Here is a 14,401-nt window from a genome sequence, read left to right on the forward strand (position 1 = left end):
AGTAAAAAGACTTGTACAGTGTCTAAATAGAGAACACAAATTTCTTAAACCTAGGGAAGATCCTCAAAAATGCTTGTAAATAGATTATCAAAAGGGGAGGCCACTGGTCTAACTAAACGATGTGCATGCTCATTCGTATCCAACTCACTGTGACCCCATGGATGTAGCCCCCCAGGCTTCTCTGTCCATGGCATTTCCCAGTAAGAATATTGGAGTGGGCTACCATCTCCTCCTCCAGGGGATCTTCCCAACCTAGGGATCAAACTGGCGTCCTCTGCATTGACAGGTGGATTCTTTACCACTAGTGCCACCTGGGAAGCCCCTTAAAGTTTTCCATATTGATCAAAAGTGCTCTGCAGCTCCAGAGATTTCTAGGAATCCTTTAAAGGTGTGTGTGGGTTTTTTTGTGTTGTTACAAAAGAAAATGATTCTATACATATTTGCATGCATGTATCCTGATATACCGTGTAAGAATTTCTGCAGGGTATATACCTGGAAATGTAATCAGTAAAGTTGTGTGGGGTGTTCATCTTAACATAGATCACTGACTCGCTGATTTCAGGAAAACTGTATCAATTTACACCCTCAACAGTAGCACCTAACAGTTTCTGCTGTTCATATCTGGCAGCACTTGTTTTGTTAGTGCAATGTTTGACTCTCCTGATATTTACATTAGAAGCTGGTTTTAGAACCAAACTTTCATATTTACATGATTCTACCATGTTGGATAGTTGGGATTTTATGATCCTGATATGGGACCAAGAATACCTGATGTCTCCAATATAACGGGTGCTCAGTAAATGAGAAAAGAATTTAAACGAATCTAAACTTCAGCTGTTTGATAAAATCATAAGATTTTTTTTCATATTTTAAACATTTATTAGTACATTCTTGATAACACTCTTTCCTTCTGTTTCCAGATTTATGGACGCAGTGTCAACTTACAGTGGGGTATTTCTTCCCAAACTCAAAGGCTACACAGGAAATTGAACGCAGCAGTCTAAGGGTTGCCCCTAGAGATGGAATATGTATTACAGTTACTTTACTAGTTACTTCACTGTAATCTAGTAAATCTAAGGAGAAGGCAACGGCAACCCACTCCAGTACTCTTGCCTGGAAAATCCCAGGGACGGAGGAGCCTGGTGGGCTGCAGTCCACAGGGTTGCTAAGAGTCGGACACGACTGAAGTGACTTAGCAGTAGCAGCAGCAGTAAATCTAAGTAAAATATCATAACATGAATTTTAGAGAAAAAAAAACCCTCCACAATTTCTAATCTTGATTTGAGTACTTCTGTAGTTTTTATGTGCTCTGACACGTCATTTTTAAAAAATGATATAAATTCAGTTTTAACATACTTATTTGATTGTTTTATACTTGGTGAAATTTTCATGAGCTAAATCTTGGTTCCCAAACGCTAGTTCATGGGCCTCTCCCAACTTCTGGCCTAAAAAGTAACAACAAAAAGAATAGAAGAGTGAACTGACTATACAAATAAATGGATTCCAATTAAAGGACATTTCATTCTGCAATTGTGTCATTTGTACCTTCTTACTAATTAAAATGTTCTGTTTTACAAAATAAGTAATAGTAGATGATATTTATTTGCTTGACAACTTGACCTCAGATTTTCCGTATGTGTGTGTTTGTGTATTAATTTTATTGATCTTTCAAATCTAAGTGTTTGGAAACATTTTCAGAGCTGTTTACTGCTTCCGTTAATAAGTATTTTGTAGAAAGCATGTTGGGAGTTACTGTAAGGAGCATACAAGCCTCAGAAGGTAAGGCACAGTCATCAGGATTCATACCTATTTATTAATATTTAGTTCTGATTGGGTTTCCAGGGAGGCTTAGTTGTTCAGTCACTCAGTCCTGTCCCATTCTTCGCGACTCCATGGACAGTAGCCCACCAGGCTGCTCTGTCAGTGGGGTTTCCCAGGCAAAAATACTGGAGTGGGTTGCCATTTCCTTCTCCAAGGGATCTTTCCAGATCAGGGATCAAAGCCCTGCCCTCTGCATTGGAAGGTGAATTCTTTACCACTGAGCCACCAGGGAAGCCCAGCAGTAGGGGAAAGCAAGAGTGAAATTTGCTGAGTCGAGTCCGATTCTTTGTGACCCCATGGACTGTATAGTCCATGAGGCCAGGATACTGGATTGGGTAGACTCTCCCTTCTCCAAGCGATCTTCCCAACCCAGGGATCGAATCCAGGTCTCCCGCATTGCGGGCAGATTCTTTACGAGCTGAGCCACAGGGAAGCCCAACAGTTGGGGAGTGATGAGCAAAGACAAGGGTCTGTTCCCGCCGGTGTAAGGGTTAGCCTGTGCATCATACACTTAGGAAATAACCAGTTTCCTGCAGAAGGATGGAGACGCTGGACCCGGACCCAGGTGGGAAGGTGGAAGGAGGGAAAACCCGTGCTAGGACGCGGTCGGCTGGGAGCAGAGGCTCGGAGAGGAGCTGCGTGATAATGGGCGTGAAGTCAGGGCTGCGCAGGGGGAGCTGGCGCCAGGGCAGGCTTGGCGTGGCACGAAAGTGTTGGCGAGAAGCCACGTGGAAGTCGTTCCAAGGAGACTGGGTGAGCCACCGACTTCAGGATGCCGTGAAAGACCAGGATGCCAAGTAGACTAGGGATCCGGACCAGGGGCGGGGCCGGACACGCCCCGCGTGATCACGCACCCAATCAGCGACTAGCCAACCTGGGTCGCGGGACACGCCCCTCGCTCGGAGCCTCTTCCCGGCAGCCTCGCGGACCCGGCGCCCATCTGCGCCGGCGCAGTTTGCAGGCCCGGCCCCATCGCCCTCCGGCCCGCGCCTCCTGCCGCCAACATGGCAGCTCCCTGTGTGTCCTGCGGCGCAGCAGCTTCCTACCGGCTCTTTCTTGCGGGTAGGGTTAGCTTTGCCCGGGAACAAGGCCTCTGGAAAGCCGCGGCTGCTGGGCTGCAGACAGGTACCAGCTGCCAGGTAAGGCTTGGGAAAGGTGGCGGTGCTGGTCCCTGTAGCACGCGGTGTGGCCAGGCGCCGCCGGAGTCCTTAGTTTCTCTGAGGATCTTTAGTTGCTGGGTGCGAGATCGCTTTAGTTGCGGCATATGAGATCTAGTTCCCTGGCCGGAGATCGAACCCCGGCCCCCAGCATTGGGAGGCGGGGCTTGTGGGATCTTAGGTGCTCAACAGAGGTCTCAGGTAAACAGAGGGTGGAATTGCCTTGCAGCGGCCAACCTTTGAGGTTGTGGCTGATTTTCTCAGGGTGCAGTGAGGGGGAACTTACCTGAGACAGAAACAGAGTGACCCCTCCCTTGACCTGTCTTCTGGGTGGATTATAGGTTCAGCCCTGCCCCCCCGAGACCCCGATCAAGAGGGTGGAGGTGGATGAGAACTGGACTCCTGCAGTGGCCCAAAGACTTAATGCAGGAGGTCATACGGTGGAGAGGAGAGAGAAACATGTCTAAAGTGTCTTGCGTCTGAGCAGTTTCCATTTTGTTAATGTTCTCGGTAATAGGTCCCTGAATGCTGGAGACCAGAGCGTGTAAGTTACATTTAATCCTGGGGCCAGTGGGAAGCCAGGATTCTAGCTTCAGAACTGATTGGATGATAATACCATTTACTGACATGGGATCTGAGTAAAAGGAACAAAATTTGAGAGGGGAAAAAAAAGAGCTTAGTTTTGGAAATAATTGTATTTATTATACAGTTATATTTGCGGTGTCCAAGTGGACCCAAAGAGAGGCAAGCCATAGTTCAAGAAGAGAGCTGGTTTCCAAGTCCTCTGTTACCTTGTGTGTGGTGATTAATGGATTAGATCATTTGGGGGAAGGTGCAGTCAGTGAGGAAAAGAAGGACCAGACCCTGAAGGACGAACAGTAGAGAAAGAAGGGCCCCCAGGAGATTGGGAGTGACCTACCAAAGAAGTAGGAAAAGAACCAGGCAGTGTGGAGTCATAGGAAACAGGAGAATGTCGCAAGGAGGGAAAGTGATTAACAGGACCAGATATTGTAAAGAAGTACTATGGTCAAAAACTGTGTTGAAAAAAGGAATACTATCCATTTTTCATTTTTTCTTCTACATTTTAACAGCAGCCAATCCATCCATTCATTTACCCATCAAACATTTGTTTTTATTGTTTTTTAACTGGAAAATAGGCTGGAAGTTTTTATTTTCTCATGCATCTCTTTTGAGTATATCCTTTTGTATACACACAATTTTCTGGGAAAGGTACTGTAGGTTACAGAATGTGTTTATTGTTGACAGTGTGGGGGAGGCGGCCAAGAGTATTTTTTTCCCTCCCTGGAACTCCCGAACTTGCTAATGCATGTATCCTTCTGTGTCTTTATGTTTTTTTAATCACATACAGACATACATGAAATGCATATTTTTTTTAAGAATGGAGTCTCTTCTACTTTTTGTTTCTTTACCTAACGTGTATAGTACAAGTCTCTCCAATTATTATTATTATTTTTAAATACCTATTATGTGTCTTTGTTGTTAATTGCTTGGTCATGTCCAACTCTTTGCAAACCACATGGACTGTAGCCCACCAGCTCTGTCCAAGGAATTCTCTAGGTAATACTGGAGTGGGTTGCCATTTCCTTTTCCAGGGGCTCTTCCCAACCCAAGGATCGAACCCTCGTCTCCTACATTGCAGGCAGATTCTTTACCACTGAGCCACGAGGGAAGCCTTCTTATAGAGGGTATTTTTACTTTTTGTTTATTAAGTATAAGTGTGTTCCAGGTAGTGATATAAGCAGTAGCTATTACTATGAGTCACAGTCAGAAACGTTTGAGAGACACTGATGCAACAAGGAAAAAGAAGTAAGTTCTGTTGACCTGTGACTCCTGGGTGCTCAGTTGGGAGCCTCTGTGATGGGTTTTCTCCTGTGTGCCAGAATTGTGGAATCCATGTTTCACATCAGTGCTTCAGTACAGGTGCATCTGGGTGTCCCACATTTGAGTGGAGGAGGGAATATTACTTGTGAATGGCCACATTTTTCTGGTTTTAAACCTGTGAATATCAGGGATCTACACACAGTGCACTGTGAGATTTGTAGCGGTAAATACGGAGGAGCACAGACACGCCGAGCCTAAGACAGACGAGCTGAGATGGACAGAATGGCAGCCTCCTCTCGAGGAGGTAATGGGAGCGTCTGTCAGGAGTTACATGAGAAAAGAGGGATTCTGTTCCAGAAAGGTGCCGTTGGTACCCAAGTACCAGAGATGTGCACAGTCAGTGGATTCTGGCAACGACAAATAATTGGTTCTAGCAATTACAGTTGGTATAATAACTGATGAGAGAATGGCGAGACGGGATTAGAAAGTGTTTTGCTATGCTAAGATACTTGATTTTTAAAAATTTATTTATTTTAATTGGAGGCTAATTACTTTACAGTATTGTGGTGGGTTTTGCCATACACTGACATGAATCAGCCACAGGTGTACATGTGTTCCCCCCTCCCCCGATCCTGAACCCCACCTCCCTCCCCATCCCTCTCCCTCCCACCTCCCTCCCCATTCCATCCCTCTGGGTTGTCCCAGTGCACTGGCTTTGAGTGCCCTATTTCTTGCATTGAACTTGGACTGGTGATCTGTTTCAAATGTGGTAACATACATGTTTCAATGCTCTCCTCTCAAATCATCCTACCCTCACCTTCTCCCACAGAGTCCAAAAGTCTGTTCTTTACATCTGTGTCTCTTTTGCTGTCTCGCATATTGGGTCATCATTACCATCTTTCTAAATTCCATATATGTGCATTAATATACTGTATTGGTGTTTTTCTTTCTGACTGACTGACTTTCTTCTGACTTACTTTCTGATTTATTTTCTTTCTGACTTACTCTGTAAAATAGGCTCCAGCTTCATCCACCACATTAGAACTGACTCAAATGCATTCTTTTTAATAGCTGAGTAATACTCCATTGTGTATATGTACCGCAACTTTCCTATCTACTCGTCTGCCGATGGACATCCAGGTTGCTTCCATGCCCTAGCTATCGTAAACAGTGCCGCGTTGAACATTGGGGTACACGTGTCTCTTTTATTGTCACAAATAAAAGTAGTTTTGGCTTTGTTATAAGTAGTTGACAGTCACGGTGTAATACAAAGGTTATCCATGAATTCCTAATGCCTATCAATATAGTTTTATGTAGGAATGCTCATTTAGCTTTCCGTAATATTTATGACATTCACAAGAGGAAAAAAGCAGTAAGCCAATCTCTATTTTGAAAACTGTTACTACAAACATCAGTATGTTCTCTTGATTTTCTACTGAGCACTTTCTGAGTTTTTACTGAGTCAACAAGCCTTTGTTGATCAGACTGTCAGCCAGAGAAGAATGCTGGATGATATTCGATGGCTTAGCCCTTGTGTAATTTGCTTTTATTGCAAAAAACATTGCTGCCTCTGTCTTAAGGATCTGTTCTTTTCGTCTCTCATCTTGTGGGCTCCTGGAGGTTATAATGTTCTGTGTTTTTCACAGCATCCAGTTTGTTTTCAGTAGTCTTAACACTACTGGCAAATTCCTCAAAAGTCTTTGCAAAGCAGATTTAAAAATTGACCAGTGTTTGTAGCAGATGCTTTATACAGCTATGTGCATTAGTTGTGTTTTCCCCCAGATAATTTTTGAATTTTTAAAAATTCCATTTTGTTAGCAATGGGAAAGGAAGGCCCTTTGGTAGCATAAGTTGTTCCCTTGGCCATGTCATCTTTCATGATGTTTTAGTGTGTCCCTCGTCACTTTAATTAAAATACTGGGTCATCAAAATGTTCATTTTCCTCATGTAGTTTACAAAGTTCTTATTTAAAGAAAAGTTGATAATAGGTATGCCCATCGTTGCTACCTCTCTTTCCTTATAAAGCAGAGTAAGTGAACTTTCTCGTACTCTGCTTTATTGTTGTAATTGGGGTGTCGCTGCTAAGTCGGTTCAGTTGTGTCTGACTCTGTGTGACCCCATAGACGGCAGCCCACCAGGCTTCCCCGTCCCTGGGATTCTCCAGGCAAGAACACTGGAGTGGGTTGCCATTTCCTTCTCCAATGCATGAAAGTGAAAAGTGAAAGTGAAGTCGCTCAGTCGTGTCCGACCCTCAGCGACCCCATGGACTGCAGCCCACCAGGCTCCTCCATCCGGGGCATTTTCCAGGCAAGAGTGCTGGAGTGGGGTGCCATTGCCTTCTCCAAACTGGGGTGTTGAGTGATTATTTATTGCTGTGTAGCAAATTAACCTCAAATAGAGCAGCTTGAAACAACAGATATTTCCCTCGTGGACTCTGTGAGTCAGGATTCCAGGCACAGTTGCACTGGGCCTTCTGCTCAAGGTCTCCCGCAAGGCAGCAGGCCATGGTCATCTCGGGCCAGGGGTGAAATCTGCTGCCCACATGCTCAGTGTGGGTGTGGGCAGGACTCACATCCTTGCAGCTGTTGTGCTGGCTCTTGGCCAGAGACCACCCTCAGTGCTTGGCCTGTGGACCTCCGGGGCGCAGCTCACCACGTCTTGCTTTCCTCAGTCTGATCAAGAGAGAGAAGAGGGGGAGGAGAGTCTTCTTGTCACCTGACCTCAGAAGTGTCCTTCAGCTTTGTCAGGGTATTGTGTCCATGAGAAGCACACGCCAGGTCTGTGTCTTCTGCTTGCTGCTTGCTCACTACATGTACACAGGCTTATTTTAAGGGGAGTGGTGTTTCTCTCTTGGGGCTTCCCAGGTGGCGCTAGTGGTAAATAATCCCCCTGTCAGTGCAGGAGACACAGGTTCCATCTTGGGTTGGAAGATTCCCCGGAGTAGGGCACAGTAACCCACTCCAGTTTTCTTGCCTGGAGAATCCCAACGGACAGAGGAGCCTGGCAGGTTACAGTTCATGGAATGCAAAGAGTCAGACAAGACTGAGGATGCACTGTACCGTTTCACCCTCATTCACTATATGTCAAGTCCCATAGCAGCTGACATTGACCAGTCGGTATCAAATCTGGATATTTCTAGCAGATAATGGAGGTAGCATATCACCCAGTTATTTTTATTATTATTTTTAATGTGTGGAAATGCTAGTAGTTTAAACTTCTTTGTGAGCATAGGCTTTTAAAAGCAAGCTTTATCTCATCTCCAGACTCCTGTCAATTGAATACCGGCCTAAAAAGACAATTGTTTAAAATGTCTTCTTTTATTTAGAGACAGTGGCCTACAAGATCATTGTTTAACTTAAAATCTTCTCTTTCCATTTGTATTTTCTGCTAGATATTAAGGCTCAAACATTCCCCAGCTGTAACAACAAAGAAAAATGTTGCAGCCTTAAGACGTGAAAGTTACACAGTGGACTTTATTAAAAAGCAGATTGAAGAGTTCAACATCGGGAAGAGACACTTGGCCAACATGATGGGGGAGGACCCAGAAACGTTTACCCAGGAGGATATTGATGTAAGTGCAGTGCTTGTTTTGTGAGTCATGGGAACAAGGGCAGATCTTTGTTTTTCTAACATTGTTCAGTGAAACATGACTTCTTAACAGTAAAGTCTTCAAACGAAGTGTTAGATGTCAGTTAAAACTCACAAGAATCAGATTTTTTTTAAAAAATTATACTTTAAAGGATACAAGTTATTTATTTATTTATTGCATTAATTGACTTGTTAAACTAGGGGCTTCCCTGGTGGCTCAGTGAGTAAAGAACCTGCCTGCCACTGCAGGAGCTGAATGAGACTTGGGTTTGATCCCTGGGTCGGGGAAACCCCCTGGAGAAGGAAATGACCGCCCACTCCAGTATTCTTGCCTGGAAAATCCCATGGACAGAGAAGCCTGGCGGGCTACAGCCTGTGGGGTCACAATGAGTGGGACATGACTGAGCGACTGAATACCCCTAGTTAAAAGTCTGGGCTCGTTGTGTAATTTTTACATAGGAAAATTGGGTGCCACTGTATTCACATTAAACCATTTGTTATTATTTTATGTGTTTTAGAGATTGGGTTTTCCTTATTATTAATACTTAACCAGTTGCTAAAATAATGATCACTGAAATCATTTATGAAATTCATTTAGGCAAAAATATTGAAGATGTAAAACAATTTTTTCACATATTAAAATAGCTAACTTTTTTGTTAAGAAGTTTAAAAATACATATTGGTGTCTTTTATCTAGAGTATCCTTCTTATATTATTTAGAGATATCTAAAATATTCTGTCATTCAGTCAGGTAGAAGCAGTATTATTAGTTCTGTCCCTTAAAATATTGAGTTGTTTTCCAGAGAAGATATGTTTAAAATCTTGCTATGAATGTGAGAGGCCACAGCTTTCCTACACTTTTAAAACTGTAGTGTGTGTGTTTTCAGTGTAAGTAAAGTTGATAATATTTAGTATCATTGTGCTAATCGAACATAATAAAAATCCTCTTTAGAGTTTGCTAACAAAGTAGTGAAATCATGAATTAATATGAAAAAAACATACAATAGCTTCTTTTAAAATAGGTAGAACCTTTTAAAATGAAGCTGGATTTCTTGTGAGGAATGTAGACGTAGACCTTTGTTACTGATCTTTCTTTAGAAGAGAAATGTGTTGTAGCTGAAGTGACGCTGTGGAAAGCTACAGAAGCTGGCGTCAGGAGAGCCCTTTCAGCGTCGTGGGCTTCCACGTGTAGCAGCTCACAGCGTCGTCACTTGGTTTCCCCACCTCTGAAAGAAGAGCTGCTATTCGCGACCTCAGAATCTAACTAGGGAGCAGGAGACTGCTGTGCTGTGTTGCTGCTCTTATCGCCGTTAGCGGTAATAAACAAAATCCACCGTGGCTTGAGTCCGTCGCCAGTGCCCGAGTGGCCTTGGTCGCAGACTCTCCACTAGACGGTGTGTTGAGGAGAAGACTCTGCAGCCCCGTCAGGAACGTGGCTTCGTCCTGGGGCCGCTTCATCCCGAGAGCACTCTGCGCTGTGGGCTGGGGCGTGCTCTCGCCTCGCCCGCGTCTGGGAGCCCGTGCGGAAATGGGAGCCCTTCTCTGGGACGCAGCGCCCCTGCCTTCTGCTTTACGGCCGCTGCCTGGCCAGCTTTACCAAGTCTCACACTTTATGCCCGTTGACTCTTGTGGCATTGTATTAAACGCTCTATCATTAGAGTAGACACTAAAGCAGAAGAGGACAGTGACAACCAACCATGACCAAAGCACTGAAATTTATGGGAATCTGTCATTTTATAATTGCTGTTTCCATTTATGTTTCTGAGACTATTCTTTCTGTAAGAGGTTTGGCTGTGTGTATCACTCAAAAGAGACAGTACAGCTGATGGGTCTCCTTTAACATTCCCGTACTGACAAAATGCTTGCTTATTTCTAAGGACAAAAATAAATAATTTGATATCCAAAGTTCAGTTCAGTTCAGTCACTCAGTCGTGTCCAACTCTTTGCAACCCCATGAACTGCAGCACGCCAGGCCTCCCTGTCCATCACCAACTCCCGGAGTTCACCCAAACTCATGTCCATTGAGTCGGTGATGCCGTCCAACCATCTCATCCTCCGTCATCCTCTTCTCCTCCTGCCCTCAATCTTTCCCAGCATCAGGGTCTTTTCAAATGAGTCACCTCTATGCCTCAGGTGGCCAAACTATTGGAGTTTCAGCTTCAACATCAGTCCTTCCAATGAGCACCCAGGACTGATCTCCTTTAGGATGGACTGGTTGGATCTCCTTGCAGTCCAAGGGACTGTTAAGAGTCTTCTCCAACACCACAGTTCAAAAGCATCAATTCTTCTGCACTCAGCTTTCTTTATAATCTAACTCTCATATCCATACATGACTACTGGAAAAACCATAGCTTTGACTAGACAGACCTTTGTTGGCAAAGTATTGTCTCTTGTCATAACTTTCCTTTCAAGGAGTAAGCGTCTTTTAATTTCATGGCTGCAGTCACCATCTGCAGTGATTCTGGAGCCCCCCAAAATAAAATCTGTCACTGTTTCCACTCTTTCCTCATCTATTTCCCATGAAGTGATGGGACTGGATGCCATGATCTTCGTTTTCTGAATGTTGAGCTTTAAGACAACTTTTTCACTCTCCTCTTTCACTTTCATCAAGAGGCTTTTGAGTTCCTCTTCACTTTCTGCCATAAGGGTGGTGTCATCTGCATATCTGAGGTTATTGATATTTCTCCCAGCAATCTTGATTCCAGCTTGTGCTTCATCCAGCCTTGCATTTCTCATGATGTATGTGCATATAAGTTAAATAAGCAGGGTGACAATATATAGCCTTGACGTACTCCTTTTCCTATTTGGAACCAGTCTGTTGTTCCATGTCCAGTTCTAACTGTTGCTTCCTGACCTGCATACAGATTTCTCAAGAGGCAAGTCAGGTGGTCTGGTGTTGCCATCTCCTTCAGAAATTTCCACAGTTCATTGTGCCCCACACAGCTTTGGCATAGTCAATAAAGTTAGGAAAATTTTTTAAAATATTTATTTGACCATGTCAGGTCATAGACGCAGCATGTAGGGTCTTTCTTTGTGGCACAGACTCTGCACTTGCCATGCGTGTGGGTTCAGTTGCCCCGTGGCACGTGGCATCTGAATTCCCCAGTTAGGGAAGGACCGTGTGCCTCTTGCATCGGCAGGTGGATTCCTAACCACTGGACCGCCAGGGAAGTCCAGAGGGAGAGAAACTGATTTTTAATCGTTATTTGTAGTAGTGAAGAATACTGCCACTTACTGAAACCTCCTGTGTGTGCTCATGATGCATCCCTGTGTTTCATCTTCATAAAAACCTCGCAGGGCAGGTGTTTATTGTTGCGGACGCCAAGACTATACAAGGCGTTCACCCAAGGTCTGCTGTTCCCATGCTTTCAAAGATTTGATTTGGGTAATACTTTCTACAATCAGATGCAGTCTCCCTGCCTTACTTAGTAGAACACAGTGAGCGCAATGAACCTTTTGGAGCCGCAGGATTTTCCTTTCTGGAGTGGTTGTCAGACTGCGGGGTCCCCGAGGACGTGTTGTCCCTGTACTGAATGACCTGGCACGGCCCTTCTTCCACATCAGCGTGTCCATCTCGGCTTCTGCCTCTCAGCGCCCCTTCACCTGCCTGCCTTTGGCACAGCTCAGGTTGTTAGGTGTGTGATTTAGAGCCAAGAGCCACTGGACTCGGCATAAGGACCCACATGCCCTTCCTTCTAAGTAAAATCACAGATTTACATCAGCTCATTTATAGGCCTTTTTCATTGACTTCTAGGTTTACAACTTTATTCCAGAAGGTTGAGCTGGACTAGGAATCTGGCCTCTGGCCTCAGTGAAAGAAGCATATATAACATAAAAGTATGAAAATTACACCTAGCTAATCTTGCATGTTGGTGCACCCTTAATTAAATAAGCCTTTAAAAAGAGTGCTGAGGTGGATTAGTGAAATAAAAAAGAAATATCATTGGTATAATTTATGAATAAAAATAATTCTGCTTGTCACTGTTTATATTTGTTACATTATTAGAAATTTTATTATTAATAAAGCTTCAGCATTGTATAGCTGCTGGAAATGTTTTTGCAAAATATTTAATGCTAAATTTATATGAAAAATACCGTTTTAGTTGGTAAAATAGCAAATTCACTGGAAAGAAATTAGGTGTAGACATTCTCCATTTCGAAATAGTTTGACTTTTGTCTGATTTCTTCAGTTATATCGAAGAGAAAGGAGCTGCGCACCATTCTTCATTCCCAAGTCACTGGTGCTGCTGGTGACAGGAAAATCAGTCCCTCTGACGAGCAGTGTGCTGTGCTGTGCTCAGTTGCTCAGTCGTGTCCAACTGCCGCCCCGTGGACTGTGGCCCGCCAGGCTCCTCTGTCCATGGGATTCTCCAGGCAAGAGTACTGCAGTGGGTTGCCATGCCCTCCTCCAGGGGATCTTCCCAAGCCAGGGATTGAACCCAAGTCTCTTTCTTAAGGAACTTAAACTTCCTTAAGAAATCTGAGTGAGCAATATTTTTATATTTCTGCATTGGCAGGCGGGTCCTTTACCACTGCGCTGCCAGGGAACCCCGTGACAAGCAGTGGTAGTCTGTGTATGTGGCATCTTGCTGAAAGTACTTAAATGCATGCTAAATATTTTGAAGGTAGATCTTAATGGCGTGGACCTCAACTCCTGTGCCATAAATCTTTCCCAGGTGACTGTCAGATGTTGATCAGGCGAGTGTTCTCATCTGAGAATACTGTGTGCTGGGTTGGGGTGGTAAGGGGTGGTAGTTTCTGTCAGATGAACACTGAGCTGAGTGGGGTTGTAATTCAATGTCAAGCAGTTGTACTTTGGACAAGAGAAGAGTCTTTTTGTACAGAAATGGAGAAATAGCCCCATCATGTATAACAGGAGTGGGGTAGAGATCTTGACCCAGGGCTGCAGACCGGTCAGGTGAGTGGTGGTCAGGGCCCCAGAATCCACAGACACAGTCACACGTTGCTTGCTGGAGTAGACAGACCTCTGTATTGTTGCTGACTCTTAACCCTTTTTGATGGTTCACATGGATCATCAAAATTCCTTTTCTCAAAGTCATGCTGCAAATACACAAAAAGGTGAAGACCACCGGTATTTGCATCTTTCTTTTTGATTCAGCCTATCAATTTTAAGTTTGGAGATATTTCAGTTATCCTAAATATTACGGATACAGAATTGCACTTGCATTTACTAATGAGTGTATTTGGGAATTAAAAGTTAAGTTCTGCATTAGTCGAGAAATTCAGGAAAAAAGCCAGCAAATTGATATATAATACTGCTGAAGTCTACCAATTACTTTTTAATTGGTATTATAGACCTCCTTCCGAAACCTGAGTGTTTTATTCTCCTAAGTGCGAATCTGCTGTGTGAAGTTTCTCTAATTGATTTGCTGTGCCCATTCCATTTGATGTATCATTTTTCACAATATTTCATAATTTGTGCTCACTTCTAATGAACAGAGTCGTTAGGACAGGCATGTCTAAGTACAACTGACAGCCAACATTAGGTGCCAGATGCAGTTTATAAAGCTGTGTAGCGCTGCCGAGAACAGTTTAAATAAATTAGCACCTGTACATTAGTCTCACTTGCTGGTAATTTATAAGCGAATCAGTAGAGATGACATGTAGGTAAGTCATTGATCACGTTAACAGCTGCAGACCCACTGCCCAGCTGGGATCCCTAATTAATAGGGATTGCAGTCCTGACCCAGGGCTTCCATGTCCCGGATGGCGTCTGCAGTCCTTTCATCCTTTGACATAAAGCCTGAGAATATATAGTTACATATTTAGCCTTCATGGGAGGGAACACTGCAGTCACCAGCATTCTCATGAAAATTTGAAGATGTAAGCAGCATGTCTGCAAATGAGAAATACCTTACTTTACTCTGTGACACTTGGGTTAATTTTTTTTTTTTTTTACATTCTTTGGTTTTGGATTTAGATAAGCCATGCTGTAGTCTTATAAATTTCTAAAGGATTCTATGTTGCTGTTG

The 14,401-nt window shown here is 43.8% G+C and overlaps 1 protein-coding gene across 1 annotated transcript in view; it reads left to right on the top strand.

Annotated features, from left to right (window-relative positions):
• The first annotated feature begins 2,812 nt into the window (after window positions 1–2,812).
• The window catches only part of MRPS9 (mitochondrial ribosomal protein S9), a 36,651-nt gene continuing 25,062 nt past the window's right edge, over window positions 2,813–14,401 (top strand). Inside the window, exons 1-2 of the mRNA XM_052647572.1 lie at window positions 2,813–2,960; window positions 8,212–8,391. Of these exons, the coding sequence (XP_052503532.1) occupies window positions 2,826–2,960; window positions 8,212–8,391 (315 nt within the window). The 5' untranslated portion in view covers window positions 2,813–2,825. The remainder of the gene's footprint in view (window positions 2,961–8,211; window positions 8,392–14,401) is intronic.

Source organism: Budorcas taxicolor, chromosome 11 (assembly GCF_023091745.1).
Source record: "Budorcas taxicolor isolate Tak-1 chromosome 11, Takin1.1, whole genome shotgun sequence".
Lineage (NCBI taxonomy): Eukaryota > Metazoa > Chordata > Mammalia > Artiodactyla > Bovidae > Budorcas > Budorcas taxicolor.